Below are 23,148 nucleotides of genomic sequence, written 5' to 3' on the forward strand. Positions count from 1 at the left end.
GCACCCACCCCAGCATAGCTGTGCATGCTCTCAAGAAGTACCTTCTGCATACGGAGGTGAGTATGAACCGAGTGAAGGTGCGGCACTGAGCACTGGCTACAATTTTCTAATCCAGTTTGGAAAAACAATAAAATAAAAAGAGAGAGAGAAAATAATCTAGAGATATTTTCTCTCAACATATGTACCCTGATTTATCAATGTCACTGCATTAAATTTAATAAAAAAAAAAAAGAGAGAGAGAGAGAGAGAAAGACCAACTCTGCCTGAAGACAACTCTGCTTGGTCTCTTGCATTCCTGTGCGTCACGTGCGCAGAGGCCCTGGCCGCCGGGGTGCCAGTGTCTGCGTTCCTGTGCGTCCCGTGCGCAGAGGCCCTGGCCGCCGGAGTGCCAGTGTCTGAGTTCCTGTGCGTCATGTGCGCAGAGGCCCTGGCCGCCGGAGTGCCAGTGTCTGAGTTCCTGTGCGTCATGTGCGCAGAGGCCCTGGCCGCCGGGGTGCCAGTGTCTGCGTTCCTGTGCGTCACGTGCGCAGAGGCCCTGGCCGCCGGGGTGCCAGTGTCTGCGTTCCTGTGCGTCCCGTGCGCAGAGGCCCTGGCCGCTGGGGTGCCAGTGTTGGGATTGTCTTTCCAAGGGTATTTAAATAGTGGTGAAGATAGTGCCTCTCTGTGTGAGAGAGTGGTTTGTATTCCACATACTAAACAAAGCTCTGTTCTCCCTTCAGGGCAAGGTTCAGGCAGGCTCATGGCTCATTTAAAAAGATTTGGGTTCCCTAAGCTCAGGGTTTCTCAAATGTGACGTGAGGTGCACACACAGCATCCAGCAGGTCCACTGTGTGGTTTTCAGGGGCTGCGGAGCAAGGGAGGCCTGTGTGAATGTGGAGCTTGGGCTGCTTGTTGTGCCAGAAGTGATGAAGTCCTCTCTCTGGATTAGTCAGCGTGGGCTGCCATAACCAAGTGGCAACAACAAAGGGCTGACCCAGCAGATCTTGATTCTTACAACTCTGGAGGCTGCAACTCTGAGATCAGGGTGTCAGCATGGTCAGACTCTGGTGAGGGCTCTCTTCCTGGCCTTCTCACTGTGTCCTCATGTGGCAGAGAACACGAGAGAGAGGGAGGGAAAGAGAGAGAGAGAGATCTGCCTCTTTGTGGGGGGCAGATTCTGTATAATTTTATTTATTTTTTCCAAAGTAAAAGAAATATAAACTTTAATAGAAGTCATATATCAAGTACAGGGGCTCCTTGGGTTTAAACAGTTTTGACATATGATGTTTCAAGTTTATGACACTCACTCCCATAAAAACTTTAAAAAATTGAAATGCGAGTGTTTTGGCTTATGCCATTAGTGTTGTACTTGTGGAATATGTGGGCAAACTAGTTTGGTTGCACGCAGTGGGAGAATACACTGTACAGTGTACAGTATAGTATATTTATGTACTTTTCCTTTTTTGTGGCTTCGTTGTGTTTTTATGATCTAGATTTTGATTTTATAACTGTGTTATGATAGGTAAGTAACTTAGGCTAGGGTGTGTTTCAACTTACACCAAAATCTGGGTTATGTCATTGTTGTAGGAATTGAACTGTGCTGTCACCTGAGGACCCCTGCATAAAGGAGAGATCTGCCTCTTCATATAAGGGCACAGTCCTATCATTTATGGGTCCCCCCTATAACCTCATCTAACATTAATTATCTACTAAATATCCTCTCTCCAGATAGTCACATTGGAGGTTAGAGTTTCAACATATGAATTTTGGGGGCACACAAATCAGCCCACTGCATTTTGCCCAAATTCAAGAGCCCTGATTCAAATGTTCATTTCATTCAGAATCATGCTCACAGGTACACCCACAATAATGTTTGGTCAAATGTCTGGGTACCTTGTAGTCCAGTCAGATTGACACATATTATATAATTAACCCTCACAGTCTCTGACCAAAGAGTCTGTGTGTTCTACCAGCATCTGTGAAACCGGAAACTGTTAACTGGAAATTAGGGTAAAGTCTCAGATCCTTCACAGTTTTTAATGATCCTACTAAGCCTCCTCAGCCAATTTTATCACTTTTAATAAAAAAGTAACTGTAAGTATTTATTGTGCTTTTCCTTTGTGGTTTTAAAATATGAAAGAGGTTGGGAAACATTGCAAAAACCCTTATAAAAGTAATATTTGTGTTTTCTTTAAGATGTTCTAGCTTTTCCAAATATTGTCATTGAAAATGCCAGCCTTCTTCTGGAGAATGTCTCTGAACATACACAGGCTGCATTAATCACGGTGTCTGTCTCACCTCCTGCTTCTTTGCTTGGAGATCCTGTTATCATTAATGCCGATCCTGTAGTTCATCCATTTGTGCTGTCTCGTCGAGCCACACATCAGTGGGAAGTGAGTACCTAGGCAAATGGCACCATCACTTAGTACCACAAAGGTTCTAAAATGAAACTATCGTTCTTGCCCTTCTTACTTTCTACTGAATATTATTTAGTATCCACTCATTGGGACCTCATTATGTGCCAGACCCTTTAAATATTCTTGAGGTTATCAAGATGCATTTATTTACAGAAATCTACTGAAGAGCTTCTCAGATACAGGGCAAAGCACTGGGGCTCTCATGGTAGGAGATGGTCCTTTCCTTCATGGTGTTTACTGGTTCATAGGGAATTCTATTAATCAAGTGAATACTCACACAAGTATAAAAGTGTAAGTGTAATAAGAGCCATGAAAGCTCCACAGGTCTGTGAACACACCTAAAGGGGACATTGAACTTATCCAGCTTCCCTGAGGAAGAGCTACATGAGAATCAATCTTCAGAATGAATAGAAATTCAGTGATGAAGAGAGAGGAGAACTCCCAGTAGAGCATGTGCAAAAGCACTGTGACAAGGAGGAGTATAGTGAGGAGATGGGACCAAGAGGAGGTCAAAGTGTCAGGAGCTGGTGGGGAAGTGTAGTGAGAAGTTAGAGTGTAAAGGAGTGGGGAAGCAGAGCCTGCAGGGCCTCTGAGCTATGTTAGGAAGTTTTGTTTACCATCCAGTATAATAAAGTTTATTTTCTCCTCTGGGGTAATGCTCAGGCAGGATTACTGCTCATTTTAGAAGATTTGGGTTTCCTAAACTCAGAGTTTCTCCAATCTGATACAAGCCCACTACCTGCATAGCATCCACCTGGGTCTCTCTGCATCCTCCAAAGTGACCCGGAGCAAGGGGAACCATATGGACATGAAACTCATGTTGCTTGCTGTGTTATGAATAATAAAATTCTTAAAAGCAATGTGTGATTTCCAGCAATGATCTTATGAAGGGGAATCTGAATTAGCTCCTGATTTTAAGAGACTCTGAAACTGGTAGAGTGGACAGATACCTAACTGACCATTGTGGTGTATCATGAAAAGCAGTAGAAAATAGTGGTTAAGAGCCAGAGACTCCACAGCTAAATCACCTGGGTTCAGATCCTGGTGTTGTATTTATTGATTTGGGAAAATGACTTAACCTCTCTGACTGGTCATATGTCCATGACACGGGGATGAAGATATACACACTGCTTTTAGCAGGGGAACTGGGAAGTCCATGGTTAAGGACACGATTATAAGGACAGCTAAAGGGTTGGGACATTCAATTTACTGCCACATCTAAGAAACCACTTATGGAAAAAAGATATGATTTGCATACATTTTACAGGAACACTTCTGCAGCTGTGAGGAGCACAGACAATAGAGGGGCAAAACATATCTGTCAGGACGTTACCAAATACCCTTGCCAAGCTTGGTATTGTCAGATTTTAAATTTGCTTCCAACTTCAGTGAGATGCAAAATCTTATTCATGAATTTATTAGATTTTTAAAACAAGTCTAAGCAGGAAAATGGCAGCAAAGAATGTTCAATAGATAAGCTTATTGAGCTTTTTTTTTTTAGTTTACCTAAATCTTTTCTCCTGTGGGGTCGTAAATCACAAGTTTTGGGGTCTGACAAAGCTAGGATTAAACCACAGCTCTCCAACTAGTAGCAACATGACCTAGTAGTAAGTTACTTGACTTTTCTGCACTTTGGTTTTATTTTCTGTGCAAAGAGATTAATAGTAATAATATAGCTCACTCAGAGCTTGGGAAGAAGACCCTCTGAGATAACGTATGCAAAGTGCTACCTCAGTGCTTGGCCTGCAATGAGGGATGAACACAGAGTGGTGGTCAATATAATCAATATGCTTTTACTTCAATATTCAGCACTAGCATAGTCCAACTACAGGTAATAAAAGCTGTAAGAAAGATAGTCACATTATAATAACTGTATCATAGACCATCTCTAGAGAGCTTTAGAAACAGCTTAATTATAAAAGTTTCTTATCATGGAAATAAATCTGCAGATAAAGGCAGAACTGAATGGATGTCTCCCTCTATGACTTTCCAGTATAAAAGGGCATATACTTTTCTGAGGTTTAGCATATCATTATCCTTTGTTGAATTTCCTTCCTGGAAGGATATAGGCTTGTTCAGTTTGTAAAAGAGAGGTGACTGGGCAGGTAGTCAAAGAAATTTGCCAGAACCAAACCAGCCTCCTAGAGCAACAACAGCATGGCTTGAAGTGAACTGATTATCAAGATAAATCAGACTCTCATGGATATGCTCAAGGTGCGCTCTGCTTACATAATCTTCAAATTGCTACCTGTCACTGAGCAACATAAATGGCTTGCACTGGTAGATGGAAAAGGGATCCAGACTACCCTTCCCTTTCCTGGACAGGGGTGGTCACCAGGGGACGGGGTCACCTCACACCTTCATGTCTTCTTCCACTGACAAGTGCGAAGCGTAAGATTTGTGTTTTTAAAAATTCAACGTGTTTGTTGAGAACCTGATAACTGCATAAAGTGCTAGGGAGCAAGAAGGACACAGTGCTACCCCCACAGGCTTCCAGGGCAGAGGGGACCACAGCAGCAGGGCCAGCCCCATCCTGGGGCTGGGTTCCTGGGTAAGAAAGTCCTTGGAAACGGAATGTGCTTAATGACAGCTTGAAAATGCTATATATTTTTAAATCAGGCTCTAGTATCGAAGTCAATTATCAGAAACATCAGGCTGTGATGAAAAAAAAAAAAGATTTTATAGTCAGGAAAACCTGGCTTTAAATCTGAGCTCTGTCACTTACTAGCTTTATTGCTCAGGCTTCTAACTTCTGAGCCTCAATTTTCTCATTTGGTAGCACGAAGAGGATAATGGCATAGCTCTATGAATCAAAGAGAAGTGTCCATTCTGTGTTAAGTGTTTGGTAGTGCAGAGCTGTCAAATATGAATGTATTACTGACTTATGGCAGTGGAAGGGTAACACTCAGGTGTTACTGCCAGTCATAGTGCTGGTCAGTGCAAGGGTCCTGGGGTCTACTGGCAGGGATCAGGTCCAGGTCTTCTTCCTGCAGCATGACTTTTCTACCTGTCTATATAATCTAAGCTTAAGTTGCCTCAGCTGTGAAATAGTGGCAATAATAGTATCTGCCTCACAGTTTATTTTTTTCATGTTTATATAAGGTAAAGAACTGCCTGGCTCCCTTTCCCTCCATTTTTAGGTGTGAGGCAATTTAGGCCTTTGATTGAGAGCATGAGCTTGAAGTCAAATAAAATCAGAGCCACTGTGTTTTTTTGTGAAAACTTGGCCAAACTGCTTAACCTCTTCAGTTTCAATTTCTGCATTGTAAAATGCATCCAGTAATATAATTTTCAATAAAAAAGGATAGAATGACATGTTTGTTAAGTGCATGGGATAATTCCTGAGAAATCAGAGTTGGGAGAGGGACTCCATAAACTCTGTTATCAGGAAAAATAGAATAGAAAGGTGGGAAGGGTAAGATGGAGACCACATGTGGGAACTCTGTTCACAGCGGTTTTCAGTAAGTTTGGTCACACTTTTTCCACATTTTATATACAAAACTTTTATCTCTTTCTAAAAAAGATAAAAAAGATAAAATGTGGGGATTAAAGATCTAAAATATTTTATCTACATCTTTATGAGGCTAGTCACTCACTCCATTATTCTGCATTTCCTTGTTTAATTTAGCTATTCTACAGTGGAGTACCCAAGCTGGACTTTGAGATGGTGAATCTCTACTCCTTGATAATCTATGCCAAAGACAGCCAAGGGGCAACAGCCTCACAGACCATTGTAACGCAGATTGCGGATGTGAATGAGCCGCCCACCTTCACTGGAACCCTTGCTCAGAGAACCCAAGGTACAGAGAACTCTTTTCTCAGGGGAAGAAGGTCCAGTGGATACATGTGTGTGGACTCTGTCTCCTGTATCCTATGTGCTCTCATAGTGTTATGGCTATCTGAGTAATAAAGAGAATAATGATAACAAAACTAATGATAAAGAGCTGCCACTTATTGAATGCTAACTATGTAGCTGGCACTGTCTTAAAAGTGCCAATGGATTAGTTTATGAAATGCTCATACCAGTGGAGGTGTGTGCTATTCATATTTGTATAGTATAGGTGAGCTAACAGATTTAGAAAGGTGAAGCAGCTTGTTCAGTGTTAAAAAAATTGATTTTTCTGTTTGGTTATTATGTACTAAAGTCATTCTTGTATTTGTGTGATTATTTAATTAGCAGTGTGTCTATATCATTAAATGGCAACTTTGTGAGGGCAGAGGTCAGGCATGTTTTGCATGCTTTCTTGGTCTCTGTTGGTCAAATAAGGTTGTAAATATGATATATATGTTTGCTCACTTATAGTTTGCATTGGGTGTTGGGGACAGGCTGTAAGTAGGCAGGGTCCTTATAGCCTAAGGCTTAGTTTTAAAACTAAGCTTTTCCCCACACCCTTGACTGTTGCATGAGGTGGGGTGGTACACTCTCATGAGGAATCCCATTTATGCCTCAGATAACTGACTTTGTATCAGAGACTTCCTTCTTTGTATATTGGATTAAAGGTTTTGATTTCTACACTATAAGATGGGGCAGAGGAGCCCATGCTGGAGGACAGCAGAGAAAGGTCACATGAAGGAGAAGCCAGTTTGTACAGAGTTTGTGCAGAGAGAAGGAGATGGGGAACAGAGGTGAATAAGTGAGGTAGAAACCTTTGATTCTAGGAAACTTGGATAAGTCAGTGGCTTTGGGAGCCCTGAATGGAAAGGGAAGTGTTTCCCACTGTATGTATTTCTTGCCCACCAGGTGCAAGCTAGGATTAAAGCTAATGACCCACCAGTTCTTGGCTCCGTTGTTTCATTACTGTCTGTCCGAATCAAATGCGAACCTGCACGGGCCAGGTGGCTTTGATGGTGGCCGTGGCTTCTGGTTTACAGTCTCTCTTTGATTTTCACCTCATGTGAATCCTTCTCACTCTTGTCTCTGTATTCCTCATCTCTGCCTTTTTCTCTGTAGTCAAATATTTTCGAACTGCATCTGGATGATTCATGTTCCCTGTTGAAAACAAACACTTGAGGTTTAGATGTTGCAGTGCCCATAAACTGGAGAGAGTTACTAATCTTGTCTGAGCCTCAGTTTCCTCATTGTTTAAACTGAGATATTAATCTCCTTTTGATGAAACTCACTTGAGATAATGTATTAACATGGCAACCTGCTATTGTGCTGGGCATGCAGTAGTGCTGAATAAATGTTAGTCTTCTTCATCCCCTTCCCTAACAGATGATAAACACCTCAAGGGCAGATTCAAGGTGAAATTCTGTGCTTTCAACTTCTAAAACAGTGAAGTCAGGTTGCTTGTGGATGCTACATAGCATTTTCTCATGGGATGGCCATGCCAGGGTCTTAGCTAAGGGTCAGGCAGGCCTGCGGACTCCTTTGTTATCCGCAAAGCCTGCCTTCTGGAAAATGGAGGCACAGCTTCTCTAGGGGTGCATTGTTCCCTCAGGCCTCAGCTCCTGATCCCAGAAGAGTGATCTGACCAGTACATTGGCAAGTTTGTGGTCCCTGCTGTTTTCAAAATGGCTTAGAAAGAGGACAAACTTGAGGAAAAGACAGACAATAAAATCATCACACAATAGTAATGTATTACTTGTGTAACTGTGAGTCAGTTACTCAATCTTTCGAAACTGTAGAGGCCCTGAATAGGAACATAAAACAGGGAATTCAGTGCCCTGAGGCAAAGACCATAGTGGCTTTACTGGTAAAAGTACTGAACACAGCACTGTGCTGAATGCAGCACAATAAGGAGAGAACCAGCAATTCTGATTAATCAATGGGTGAGGACATCTGAGCCACTTGCTTACCCTTCAATCAACTCTAAAGAGTTCCCCTTCCTGACTTCCTCGTTTTCTTCTCTGCTTCCTGAGTTCTTCATTCTTTCCCTGCTTCTATTTTGTGTGTATCAATAAATACCTGTAAGGCCTGGGGGTTCAGGGACTTCTCATGAAACCTGTAGAGGGGACTGTGAGGTGGTCTCCTCTCGGTCCCTCAGTGCACACCATGTGGTTTCTGAGTAATCATTGTTTCCATGACACTAAACCTCAGTAAAATAGAAATAATAACATCACCAATGATGTCAAGTGCTTAGCAATCAGAAAATGTTTAATATTGTTATTGTTTAAATGTATAAATCTCTTTTGTTAAAAGAGATTTAACATTTATTGTTAAATGTATAAATCTTCTCTACTTGACACGATACTTTACAAATGGTGTTATTAGTATTATTATGCCTGTGATTACTACAATTAATGAGAATCACCTTATAAAAATGTCTGTGCTGAGCAAAATGCCTTAAGTTTTATCTAAAGTCCAGGAGTGGATGAGGGTTTTTTGGCTTATGATACCTATTACACATTTTCTGACAGGTACTGAGATTTATATCCTAGAAGACATTGTCCCGGGCACGGGCATTTACAGAGCAATGGCCAAGGATCCAGAGGACGCTGTTTTGGAGGTAATTTACTGTTTGGGGCAGAGAAGATCAGTGCCTGGTAGTTTTTTTACATGTGACTGCATTCATATATAAAGCCACAGGCATAAGCAGTGCATTATACCACAATTCAGGTCCCAAACATCAGGACATTTCAGGTGAAAATTATTTAGGGCTGGACTGTGAGTAATTGCTTCTGTTCTAGTGCATTCTGTTGTAATGTAACCAGCGCGTTCCACCAAGGCACCAAGTCCAGATGCATTTTTGAGGAGTTTATTAATTATTTGGCTAGCTACAAGGGGCGCAATCCCAAATCATGTAGGCCCTCATACAGTTCTGAGCCTGCTTGTAAAGCCAGTAGCCAGCCTGCCCTTTGGTGGCACAGTGGATAAAGCGTCAACCTGGGAATGCTGAGGTCGCCGGTTCGAAACCCTGGGCTTGCCTGGTCAAGGCACATATGGGATTTGATGCTTCCAGCTCCTCCCCCCTTCTCTCTCTCTGTCTCTCTCTCCTCTCTAAAAATGAATAAATAAAATATAAAAAATAAAATTTAAAAAAAAATTAAAAAAAAAAAAAGCCAGTAGCCATGGCCACCATCACAGCCACCTGGCCCATGCAGGTTTGCATTAGATTCGGACAGACGGTAATGAAGCAATGGAGCCAAGAACTGGTGGGCCATTAGCTTTAATCCTAGCTTGCACCCGGCGGGCAAGAAATACTCACAGTGGGAAAACACTTTCTTTTCCATTCAGGGCTCCCAAAGCCACTGACTCATCCGAGTTTCCTAAAATGAAAGGTTTCTAACCTCACCAATTTCATTCACCTCTGTTCCCCATCTCCTTCTCTCTGCACAAACTCTGTACAAACTGGCTTCTCCTTCAGCACTCTGCCATCTTGGCTGCCTCTCCTCTCCTCCATGTGGCCTTTCTCTGCTCTCCTCTAATGCTAATCTCAGGAACCGAGCAAGAGCAAGCTCCTAGTCTGCCCCATTTTATAGTGTAGAAATCAAAACCTTTAATCCAATATACAAACAAGGAAGTCTCTGATACAAAGTCATTTAGGGTGGAAAAGGCTTAGTCTTAAAACTAAGCCTTAGGGTATAACAACCCTACCTGCTTACAGCCTGTCTCCCACACCCAATGCAAACTATAAGCGAGCAAACCTATATATCATATTTATAAACTTATTTTACCAACACTGCTTTTATACAAAATCAAGTACTGGTTGGAGTGGGTAAGAAGGGGTTTATGATTCCTTTGTCTGGGCAGTGGTCAGCAAACTCATTAGTCAACAGAGCCAAATATCAACAGTACAACAATTGAAATTTCTTTTGAGAGCCACATTTTTTTAACTTAAATTCTATGGGTAGGTACGTTCCTTATTGAGGTAGCGCCCACACGTGGTATTTTGTGGAAGAGCCACACTCAAGGAGCCAAAGAACTGCATTTGGCTCACGAGCTGCAGTTTGCTGACCAGGGGTCTAGAGGTATACATTACTCTCATGACTTTAGGATGAGTCCAAGTATAGGAATTCTTTTTTATTTTATTTTTTATTTTTATTTATTTATTTATTCATTCATTCATTCATTTTTAGAGGAGACAGAGAGAGAGAAGGGGGGAAGAGCAGGAAGCATCAAATCCCATATGTGCCTTGACCGGGCAAGCCCAGGGTTTTGATTTTGCGACCTCAGCATTCCAGGTTGATGCTTTATCCACTGCACCACCACAGGTCAGGCAGGAATTCTTTTTTTTTTAATAAATAAATTTTTATTAATTTTAATGGGGTGACATCAATAAGTCAGGGTACATATATTCAAAGAAAACATGTCCAGGTTATCTTGTCATTCAATTCTGTTGCATACCCATCACCCAAAGTCAGATTGTGCTCCGTCACCTTCTATCTGGTTTTCTTTGTGTCCCTCCCCCTCCCCCTTTCCCTTTCCCCCCTTCCTCCCCCCCCCATAACCACCACACTCTTGTCCATGTCTCTTAGTCTCGTTTTTATCTCCCATCAATGTATGGAATCCTGCAGTTCTTTTTTTTTTTTCTGATTTACTTATTTCACTCCATATGTTATCAAGATCCCACCATTTTGTTGTAAGTTGTAAGTGATCCGATGTCATCATTTCTTATGGCTGAATAGTATACCATGGTGTATATGTGCCATATCTTCTTTATCCAGTCTTCTATTTTTTTTTACAGTGATTAAAGCCTTTAAGCAAACTCTTGGCCAATACAGCAAGAATCCATAAAAGAGTAGTGTCCTTAACATGTTCACCAAGTCCAAGTTGGGCCCATCACCATGCCAAATCCCTGAAAAATGCAACCCAACCACAGTTGACTCTGTTAGGAGCTGTCACAAGGAGCAGGAGTCCAGGAAAAGTCCACCTCCAGCAAAAGTCCACATGGCACTGGAATTGTTGTCACAATTCTATACTTTGCAGCTCACGTCCACATCCCAATGACCGCTGCTTCTAGCTGGTAATGATTCAGGCAGACTGGAAAAGCCATCTGTAGCATGTGTGGAGATGGAGCTTCTGTTCTCCTCTGCCTGGAGAGATGAGACCAGGTTGCTTTTCCCTGGAGCTCTGTGACTGTGGCATGGTAAAGAGAACCTTGGGATACACTAAGCTGGGTGGCAAAGGTAGATTCATAATAGAAGTTGGCAAAAGGGGGAAAGAGAGGTCTAAATTAGGAGTAGGTTCCAGCCTGAAATATGAGTGGGGCATTGAGGTAGGAGGAAGAAAAGAAACACTATATATTAAACAAAGCAGCAGAAAATAGGACTATCAACACCCACAACAGAGATCTTCGAGGGAAGAATAAAAAAACTGACTATTCAGGCAAGACATAGTTAAATGGCCCTTGTGCAAATGAGATCAGTTTACCTGCTTCTTGGAAGAAATACCCTAGGCTCATCCACAGTGTCATAGATGGGGCTGATGGCCCTGGGCACCTTCAGCCTTCAGTGGCAAACCCCAGCATTCTGGGCAAGGTTAGGTCATAGGTGGCTGGAGCAGGGCTGGAAGAGACTGAACCCTCCCTTAGAGGAGCGAGGGGGAAGCCTACCTTCCAGTGTCCCTGTTTCCTCACAGCAGAGGCATGTAACTCTGGCAGGCTTTAGCTCAATTACCTTCCTTTCCACTATTGAAGCAGGACCCAGATGGCATCCTATGAGACCCCTTTGGGGCGTTGGAGCCTTTAAGGGTGTATCCTAAAAGCTGGTAGTTCCCCTGATCTCTATTGGGCTTTTTCTGCCTCCTGGTATCTTCAAGGCCATGCTCAGAAGATCTCACTGAGGGGTTTGAGGATCCCCATCCGCCTATATAAATCTTTTCCATATATCTGGAGCTATTTGCAAAAGACAAAGCAGTGTTATTAGCTGGATCAAATAAAGAAGGTAGTAGTTTGCAAGAGAAAAAATATTTGTTCATCAGCATTCAAAAGAAATTTTTAAAATTTTTAAGTAAAAAGCATGATATGGTAGACCCGTAGGATAGGAATTTTTGAGTAAGGTACATAAACATTGTTTTCTAAGGTTTTTAGATAAGTTCTATCTTCTTTGCTCTGTGTGGCAAGTGGTCCCAGTCACCCTCTCAGAGAATTCTAGGAATCAGCTAAACTATGACTAGATGACCCAGTTGCCCTTGTAAGCCAGGAAGCTCCTGCATTCTTCTCTTTCCTTTATCTACAGAAAGGAGGGGTTAAGAGGCCTGACACTTTAAAATGGCCTTGCTAGTGCTAAATTTTACAGTTCCTTGGCACCTTATCACAATTCCACCTGCACAAGCAGGCCCAGAGAATCCTTGGGTATTGAGAAAAGATGCCAAGCCATGTTGTTCTTGGGGATCTTGAACAAGAACAGGAGCTACCACACACTGTTGAGAGACAATATAGCTCTCTGGTAGAATTAATTTGTATTTTGAAGTGCTGGGTCTCATCCTCAGGCTTTAAATAAATGCCCCAGGAAGGCACTTATTTTCAGGATAGGTATCTTCCAGTTACCAACAGTGGGAGGGGGAGGAAATTAGGACTGTGCCAAGAGGATTGGATTTAAATCTGAACTTCGCTGCTGAAAAGTCCTTTAACAGTTCTGCCTTTCTGTTCCAACTGAAACATTGGGGAGAGGATATCTGCTTTGTCTTCTCTCCTATTGTTTTCTTCCACATGGTAATGAACTTGAGAGTAGTTTTAAACTGTAAAATATCTTACAAGTGACAAAATTTACATTACTGTATTAATTTTTGATGCTGGATGGAATGGTTATGGCATTATTAAGGTGTAACATTTTTAGCTAGTTGCCTGATGGACAAGAATATCATGTTTTTAATTTTTAATATTGTATCAGTTTCCCAAATTGGCTAAAAATGAGAGAATAATACATGTTGATGCTATAGTTTCAACATTCACAATTTTGGTAATGTTACTTAGAGGTCATTGTTCAAGGCAACTTGCCTTTTACATTTTATTTAAACAAATAGATGGCCACTAATATTTGAAGCATTGTTCATGTGCTTTTTAAAAGCATTGAATACACTTAAGTAATTATACACAAAAAACACTGCTGTTGTCAGGGTTTCCCTTCCCCCTATCTGTCTCATCTTCCTCCCAGTAGAACAATACTACATTCAGGGTGGGACTGGAGAGGTCACAGCTCCCTTTATAAAGTGCAATTAAGCCTTCTAATCATGTATATTGCTCCAAGTCAACACATTCAAGATTACAGTACTACATCCAGCTCTGAGCAGTCCAGTCATAAGAAGATCAGATATCATAGTGCAGTGGCTTCCCTGGTGTTTTCCAGGACAGCTCACCCTCCATGTTGATATTTTAGTGTGGAATGCACATCATGGTCAAATAGAGTTGAGCAGTGCCTCTAACATGCAATATAATGACTTACTATCCAATTAATGCAAGTAGTTTATTTCAAATGAAGTCCTACCAAATGCCTGTTTATATAGATTAAATGCTTCTGGCCCTGAATCTATACTTTTCTCTGAAGATAACCGGTTCCTGGACCATACTTGGAAGGTTAATGCAGTGTTCTTTGTGAATTTTACCAAATATGGGGTGACATAGGCTGTGGAAACTTACATTTAGACACACTGCTATACACATTCTTCTGACACAGTGTATCAAACCGGATATGTTGTTCAAGTACTCATGACTGGGCAACCATATTCATTTGTCTGAGTCTTCATATTGATTCAGAAAAAAACCTTGTTTTAATCTGGACAAGAGCTTACCACTGTTTTGGGGCCTGATGTGTTATAATAACGATACAATTAATAACTGTTAAGTGTTTATCATGTGACAGGCACATACCTTCTATAACTGAATCTTCATTTAATTCCCAAAGTACATACTATTGTCTCATCTGATATTAAAAAAATGCCCCAATAAGCTAGAATATTATGTCTTTAATTCATAGATAAGGGGTATTCAGGCTAATAGAGATAAAATAATTTGCCTAAGAGTAAGTAGTGCAGTTGTGACTCAAACTCATGTCCATTTTGCTCTAAAGCTTGTATGTTTCCTATCATACCAAATATTTCTAAATTGCTTACACAAAACACAAGCTCTACCAAATGCTCCATTTGAAAAATAAAAGATCCTGTGATCAAATAATGTTGGGAAATAAGGTCTTCATATGTCTTCTCAATTCAAAATATACAGTATGTTAAATGCCCTGAGTGCTCTAATAGAGAGGTATTTATTTAATAGCATTTTCTTCTAATTATTTTCTCACAGCACTTTTAAATACAATTTAACATCTGTTAACATTTTACTTATTGACTAGCATTCCACAGAGTATAAAGATTATACTAGATCCTACTGGAAGATTGATATAATGTAACATCTCTGGGATTGTTATAATAATTGTTGGTCAAATAAGTTTGTAAATATGATATATAGGTTTGCTTGCTTATAGTTTGCATTGGGTGTGGGGGACAGATTGTAAGCAGGCAGGGTCGTTATAGCCTAAAGCTTAGTTTTAAGACTAAGCCTTTCCTACCCTAAGTGACTTTGTATCAGAGACTTCCTTGTTTGTATATTGAATTAAAGGTTTTGATTTCTACACTATATCTTTATTATTATTATTATTTTTTATTTTTCCGAAGCTGGAAATGGGGAGAGACAGTCAGACAGGCTCCCGCATGCGCCCGACCAGGATCCACCCGGCATGCCCACCAGGGGGCGACGCTCTGCCCACCAGGGGGCGATGCTCTGCCCCTCCGGGGCGTCGCTCTGCCGTGACCAGAGCCACTCAAGCACCTGGAGCAGAGGCCAAGGAGCCATCCCCAGCGCCCGGGCCATCTTTGCTCCAATGGAGCCTCGCTGTGGGAGGGGAAGAGAGAGACAGAGAGGAAGGAGAGGGGGAGGGGTGGAGAAGCAGATGGGCGCCTCTCCTGTGTGCCCTGGCCGGGAATCGAACCCGGGACTTCTGCACGCCAGGCCGACGCTCTACCACTGAGCCAACTGGCCAGGGCCTGATTTCTACACTATAAAATGAGGCAGAGGAGTCCATGCTAGAGGAGAGCAGAGAAAGGCCACATGGAGGAGAGGAGAAGCAGTCAAGATGGCAGAGTGCTGAAGGAGAAGCCAGTTTGTGCAGAAAGAAGATGGGAAACAGAGGTAAATAAGGCTGGTGAGGTAGAAATCTTTAATACAGTGTGTCCGTAAAGTCATGGTGCACTTTTGACCGGTCACAGGAAAGCAACAAAAGACGATAGAAATGTGAAATCTGCACCAAATAAAAGGAAAACCCTCCCAGTTTCTGTAGGATGATGTGGCAGCATGTGCACATGTGCAGATGATGACATAACACCGTGTATACAGCGGAGCAGCCCACGGCCATGACAATTGAGATGTGGATGGTACAGAGAAAAGTTCAGTGTGTTCCGTAGCTCGCTAAATTCAAATCCATGACCAAAGTGCAACGTGAATATCGGCGCATTTATAATAAAGCGCCACCACATAGGAATAATATCACTCGGTGGGATAAGCAGTTGAAGGAAACCGGCAGTTTGGTGGAGAAACCCTGTTCTGGTAGGCCATCAGTCAGTGAGGCTATATGGGATAGCTACCTAGGGAGCCCTCAAAAATCTGTGCATGAGCCCACATCGAACTGCACTGAATAGGTATGAAACTGGGAGAGTTTTCCTTTTATTTGGTGCAGATTTCACATTTCTATCGTCTTTTGTTGCTTTCCCATGACCAGTCAAAAGTGTACCATGACTTTATGAACACACTGTATTAGGAAACTCGGATATGCCAGTGGCTTTGGAAGCCCTGAATGGAAAGGGAAGTGTCTTCCCACTGTGTGTATTTCTTGCCTGCTGGGTGCAAGCTCGGATAAAGATGAAGGCCCACCAGTTCTTGGCTCCATTGTTTCATTACCATTTGTCCGAATCAAATGCAAACCTGCACTGGCCAGGCGGCTGTGATGATGGCCGTGGCTACTGGCTTTACAATAACAAAAGTTGAAATTTCAGGTGAGGATCTGTTTCATAGTAATTCATGTAACAAGACTGGATTTCATCCATAGATAGAACCCCTAAGTTCCAGGACTAAGACTTTTCATGAGGCACCACTATTGCTACTGCACATGTTTTAAGATCCCTGACACTCTAGTTAAGGGGGTGTTTCAAGATATAGGTGCAGTGGGACCTCTCATCATGAACGAACTAAAAATCAATTACTTTTCTTGACATACCAGAGCAAACCAGTACATCAAAACCTGGATAGTCAATTAAATACAGAGAGTAACAGAAAGTTCTTCTTACTTGATGCAGAAACTGCTAGATACATAACCTTGTATTAAGACTTATGTGGTAATTCTGATGAATTGTTGGAGTCTGAGTATGGACTAGTATGAGAGTGAGACACTTACAGGTACCACAGTCCTAGGGGCCTTATTCTTTCATTGGTTTTTACCATCAAGGACTACATTAAGTTCTCACAGGGAAGGTCTGGGAAAGATCAACTTCTGTCTCTGGAAGACAGCAGAGAAAAGATTCATTGTGAACTGAACCCAGAGCCTTTCCCATAACAAAAACCTATTCTTTAGGGAAAAAGAGTTTTCTTGAGCCTTATCTCACCTGGGACACTCCCCCACACACACCCACACCTACCTACACACTGGTACACACAGATGGCCCTAGATAAATTATATTCAAGATTCAGAACTCTCTCTGTCCCCCCAATCTCGTAGGACGTCATAGAAAAAAAACACCCTACCTGTAGAAGAACAAGCATAAGAAATGTAGGAGACTTCTCAATAGAAGCCATGCAAGCAAGAAGAGAGTAGAATGAAGTACTGAAAGTGTTGGGAAAAAACCCAATCAACCAGTAAGTCGATATCCATTGAAATTATCCTTCAAAGCAAAAGAGAAATATTTTCCCAGACAAGCAAAAACTGAAGACATTTATTACCAGCACAACTGACCTGAAAATGTTAAAGCAAGTTGGTCAGCAAGAAGGAGAATCACATAGGTCAGAAACTCAAGTCTACATAAAGAAAGAAAGAGCCTGAGAAATAAATAAAGGTAAAACAATGTTTTTATTTTTAATGTATATAAAATATAACTTTAATAGTAATAATGTTTGAAAAGATTATAGCATATGATAAATGAAATGGATGATAGCAATGTCATAAGTGACAGGAGAGGACTTGGACATACTCTGGCATAAGATATTTGCACTATAAAGTGTCATTGTGTTATTCAAACCTATACTTATATTAATTAAAAAATGTATACTAGAAAAAATGTATATTGGAAACTCTGAGACAATAACTAAAAAAATTAAAATAAGCAAAATTGATATGCCAAAAAGAGGATATAAAAATGGGATAATATAATCAGTTAAAACAAAAGAAGGAATAACCCAAAGAGTAAATGCAATGAATAGAGAACAGTTACAAACACGGTATATATTGATTCAGCTAATACAAAGGGTCTAAATGTACCAATTCAAAGACAAAGATTATCAGACTGCAAAAACCTACTTTAGATATAAAAACTCCAACAGGTTCAAAGTAAAGGCATGAAGAAAGATGTACACTGATAGCAACCATTGGAGGAAAGCTGGAGTAGCTACCTAATTTCAAACAAAAAGTGTGAGTGGTCAGCGAGGGAATGTCCCAAAGGACAAGTCAGCGATGGGATGCAGAGAGAAGACCCACCTTCTTTCCCACACTGCAGTAATGACATCCCTGAGTGACTGGGGGCTGACCGCACTCCCCGCTGCACAGGTTAGGTCCTCCTGATGCTTCCCCAGGTCTCAACTCTTCCCCTACTCTCTATGTCACACATCATTCAAAGTACAACTCTTCCCACCCCCAGTATGATCTTTTAGACATCCCTGGTTTAGTGGTGGTAGGCCTATTGGTGGTGAGGGGGTGGCATGTGTCTTTCCCTATTGTTTATTACATTGAAAGTCCGTTGTAGAAGTCTAAGTATGTTATTTCAACTCAATTCTGCTTTAAGAATCCTACTTGTTGAGGTTGAGGTTGTGTAGCTGCTACTGACTGTATTAACAAGATGTGGGCCAGAGAGTCATCTTACTCAATACGTATTTTCCTCTCTCAATGGTGACATAAACATATACCCTAAAAGTTATCTTTCTTTTTTTTTTTTGTATTTTTCTGAAGCTGGAAACGGGGAGGCAATCAGACAGATTCCCACAGGCGCCCGACAGGGATCCACCCGGCACGCCCACCAGGGGGTGACGCTCTGCCCACCAGGGGGCAATGCTCTGCCCATCCAGGGCATCGCTCTGTTGCGAACTGAGCTACTCTAGCACCTAGGGCAGAGGCCAAGGAGCCATCCTCAGCGCCCAGGCCAACTTTGCTCCAATGGAGCATCGCTGTGGGAGGGGGAGAGACAGAGAGAAGGAGAGGGGGAGGGGTGAAGAAGCAGATGGGCGCTTCTCCTGTGTGCCCTGGCCGGGAATCGAACCCGGGACTTCTGCATGCCAGGCCGATGCTCTACCACTGAGCCAACCGGCCAGGGCCAAAAGTTACCTTTCAAATAGTATGTTGTGCTTATTGTGCCTACCAAAACAGGTAATTAAGACCTTATGAAAATAAGTCCAGGTTTTGAAGACAGATAGCATGAGGAGATAGTGGAGAGGGAAGAGAATAAGATTGAGGTTAGGAAGGATGAAATTGGGATGGAATTGACATATTTTTATGAAATAAGTTTTAATATGTTCATTTCAAGGTAAACTCATTCAAGGTATCTCAAAATTTATGACAAATCTTAGCATATAGATCCTAGATATATATTTTCATTTCATTAATAAACTTTTATTTTCTTTTGGGAATTATATCATGGGCTAAGGAAAAAATGAGCTAAACCAGCATTCTAATAAATTGTTGGACAGATTTTTAAAAATTCTTTTGGCCCTGGCCGGTTGGCTCAGCAGTAGAGCGTCGGCCTGGCGTGCGGGGGAACCCGGGTTCGATTCCCGGCCAGGGCACACAGGAGAAGCGCCCATTTGCTTCTCCATCCCCCCCTCCTTCCTCTCTGTCTCTCTCTTCCCCTCCCGCAGCCGAGGCTCCATTAGAGCAAAGATGGCCCGGGCGCTGGGGATGGCTCCTTGGCCTCTGCCCCAGGCGCTAGAGTGGCTCTGGTCGCGGCAGAGCGACGCCCCGGAGGGGCAGAGCATCGCCCCCTGGTGGGCAGAGCATCGCCCCTGGTGGGTGTGCCGGGTGGATCCCGGTCGGGCGCATGCGGGAGTCTGTCTGACTGTCTCTCCCCGTTTCCAGCTTCAGAAGAAAAAATTAGGAAAAAAAAATAAATCTTTTTTTTTAATGAGAGAATCTATGTTTTTATTTATTTTCTTTTATTTATTAATTTTAGAGAGGAGAGAGACAGAGAAAGAGAGAGAGAGAGAGAGAGAGAGAGAGAGAGAGAAAGGAAGGAGAGCAGGAAGCATCAACTTCAACTCCCATATGTGCTTTGACCAGACAAGCACAGGGTATGGAACTGGCGACCTCAGTGTTCTGGGTCAATGCTTTATCCACTGCGCCACCATAGGTCAGGCAAAAAAAAAAAAAAAAATTCTAATAAAGAATAATTCATAAAAGTTTTATGGTAGCCCTTGAAAGATAAAAAAATGATCTTATTATTTTTCCCTTTTTTGATAAATTAGATTCAATGAATAAATGTAGGACACAGACTATATATGGAAATAAAAACATTTTCCATGCAGTCAAATATATTGACTGAAGGCTGACCATGATCAGATTTTATGGTAAAGTGGTATTTGGAAATTCTAAGAGGCATAATTAGTGGTGGAATTATCAAATGACTCAATAATTACACTGCATTAGAACTTATAATTATGAATATAAAGATTTTAATTATATACTCCTGCTTTATAACTTAGCTGTAAAACAAACATTAAAGGGGAAGAGATGAGTCTATTGAGTTAGAAACCAGAATATGTAAATTTTGCTTTATAGTTTTGGGTGCCTATTCTGGTTTTCATGCGTTGTTTTTAAGTATAATCATTTTAAGGAAAAGATCTATGTTGTCCTTTGAATAGCATTTACATTTTCAATTTTTGTAAGTTTTGTGTGTGGAAAAACACATCAAATAGGTAAAAATGTATCCAACTGTTGAACATATTGGGTTGGGGAATAAGTTCGTAGCGTTTTTACCGAAGACTTTTATTTAAACAAAAAACAATAATTATATCAATACGTTAATCAATTATATATTCGCCATTGCTGTTTACAACCTCTTCCCACCTCTCAACCAATTTGTTGATGCTGTTCCACCAAAAATCGCCTGGTCTGGTGTCAAAGAAGTTGTTGAGCCAGTTTTTAAGGACCTCTTTGTTATCGAAGGTAATGCCCTTCATATGGTTTGACAGGGAGCGAAAAAGATGGTAATCGGTCGGTGCAAGGTCCAGAGAATACGGCAGATGCTGAAAGACCTCCCATTCGAGCTCTTGGAGTGCGGCTTTGACGACTTGTGCAACATGGGGCCTGGCGTTGTTGTGAAGGAGTATGGTTTGACCATGTCGATCAGGTCTTTTCAGTCGAATAGCCTCATTCACGCGGTGTAGCTGGGCAATGTAGAGCTCCTTGTTGACCGTGGCATTCTTTTCGAGCATTTCCCAGTTCTTCATCGAATTCAGAAGGCCTTCCGCTGCGGCACGTGTCATTGACGTCAAAGTCGCCATTTTTGAACTTTGCAAACCATTTCCGTGCTGTAGACTCGCCTATGACACCTTCTCCATACACGTCGCAAATGTCCCGGGCTGCTTCGGCAGCTTTTTGACCTTGATGAAAAGCAAAGAAGAGCAGGTGTCGAAAATGTTGATTTTTGCCTCCTGGGTATTCCATTTCTAAGCCTCAAAACTAATAAAAAATTAAATAACTCAAAAATACAATTAACATAGTTTTGTAGAGCAGAAAGAGTTTTATCGAATGAATACTTACCCTTTGCCAAACAGCAAACAAATCACTGTAAAATAAAAGAAAATATAAAAATGCTACGAACTTATTCCCCAACCCAATATTTTGGAGGCAGAATTAATAAGTTGGAGTTTGTTTCTTTCTTTTGTAACCCTTAATCATTCAGACAGTATATTAAAATCCGAGTGGTTGGAACTAACAGAAAAGTTGATCCAAAAGAGGTTTTTGGCTGCAACGACTTAAAGGAGTGTGCTTCCAGCACAGCTGAATTCTGGGTTCACATGATGTAAGCAGGGCATGACATATGCTGGTTTACTATAGGACCCATGAACTTCAGTCTTTTCTGTCCTCCAATTTGATAACATGTAGAGGGCAAGGATCTGAGTCCTTACAGCCTACCAGTTTGAGACCTTTCTAAAACTCTCTTCCAGAGTTCAAGTCATCTTCATGGTTCTGATTGCTTCGTGTGCTAGCCCTTCAGCAATTACTGTGGCTTAGGCCTAAGCCATATGACCACCAGGAATTTTAGGTGGGAGGCATCTGGACTGCAAACTCTTAGGGAATGAGAATGAGAGAGGTTGATTCAACAAAGAGCTGCTATTATAAGTGCCCAAATAGTGCCTGAGGCTGAAGCTATGGAGCCGTCCTCAGTACCCAGTTCAGTTGGTTAGAGTGTAGTCTGGAAGCACAGAGGTTGCCAGTTCAATCCCCAGTCAGGACACATGCACGAATAGTATGATGTTCCTCTCCCTCCCTCCTTCTCCCCCCTCCCCCCTTCCTCTCTCAATAAAATGAATAAGTAAAAATTAAAAAAGGAAAAAAAAAGAGCTATCTATATAAAATGGATAAATTGAGGTTTCAAAAAAGTTCTGGCCCTGGCCAGCTTTGCTCTAATGGAGCCTTGGCTGCGGAAGGGAAAAAGAGAGATAGAGAGGAAGGAGAGGGGGAGGGGTGGAGAAATGAATGGGTGCTTCTCCTGTGTGCCCTGACTGGGAATCGAACCGGGGGTTTCCAAACACCCGGCCAACGCTCTATCGCTGAGCCAACCGGCCAGGGCCAGAACTTTTTTGAAACCTCAATTTATCCATTTTATATAGATAGCTCTTTTTTTTTCCTTTTTTAATTTTTACTTATTCATTTTATTGAGAGAGGAAGAGGGGGGGAGAAGGAGGGAGGGAGAGGAACATCATACTATTCCTGCATGTGTCCTGACTGGGGATTGAACTGGCAACCTCTGTGCTTCCAGACTACACTCTAACCAACTGAACTAACTGGCCATGATGCATCAATAGTTCTTGAGTGACTATTCTATTACAGGTGCTAAGAATAAAACATTAAATATGGCATGTAAAGTCTTGGAGTTAACAGTCTCGTGAAGAAAATTGAGAAGAATCAAAGGTATAAATAAATGATATAATGTCAGATAGTAAGTGGTTTGGAAAAGATAATAATAAAGTAGGGCAAAGGGAAAGAGAATGATGATGAGAAGAGGCAATGGTTTGTATTATTTTGAATAGGATGGTTAAGGGAGAGGAGGTGACATTTGATCAGAGACCTGAATGAAGTGAGGGAGGGAACTATGCATGTATCTTGGGATAGGATATTGCAGACAAGGACAACAATAAGTGCAAAAGCCCTGGGGCAGAAACAGGGTCAGTGTGTACTTACAGAACTACAAAGAAACCAATGTAGCTAAAAAGCAAAGAGTGAGAGGGAGAGATGATGACACTATAGCCAGCAACCATACTACAAAGGTCTTTTTAAACATTTATAAGGACTTGACTTTATTTTGATTAATGTGGTTTTTTTGGGACATTTTGGGTAGAGGGACAAATTTTATTATTTATATATTTAAAAAATCATGCTGGCTTTTGTGTGAATAAAAAAATGACTG

The 23,148-nt window shown here is 41.6% G+C and overlaps 1 protein-coding gene across 2 annotated transcripts in view; it reads left to right on the top strand.

The window, feature by feature from the left end:
* Positions 1 to 23,148, top strand: part of LOC136314100 (cadherin-related family member 3-like) — a 115,929-nt gene that overhangs the window by 25,731 nt on the left and 67,050 nt on the right. For both annotated transcript variants that reach the window (XR_010727274.1, XM_066244518.1), the window contains exons 2-4: positions 2,176 to 2,372; positions 6,025 to 6,196; positions 8,757 to 8,845. Coding sequence is in view for 1 of the 2 variants with exons in the window: in XM_066244518.1 (XP_066100615.1) it covers positions 2,176 to 2,372; positions 6,025 to 6,196; positions 8,757 to 8,845 (458 nt within the window). In the remaining variant the exon portion in view is untranslated. The remainder of the gene's footprint in view (positions 1 to 2,175; positions 2,373 to 6,024; positions 6,197 to 8,756; positions 8,846 to 23,148) is intronic.

This window comes from Saccopteryx bilineata, chromosome 10, assembly GCF_036850765.1.
Source record: "Saccopteryx bilineata isolate mSacBil1 chromosome 10, mSacBil1_pri_phased_curated, whole genome shotgun sequence".
NCBI lineage: Eukaryota > Metazoa > Chordata > Mammalia > Chiroptera > Emballonuridae > Saccopteryx > Saccopteryx bilineata.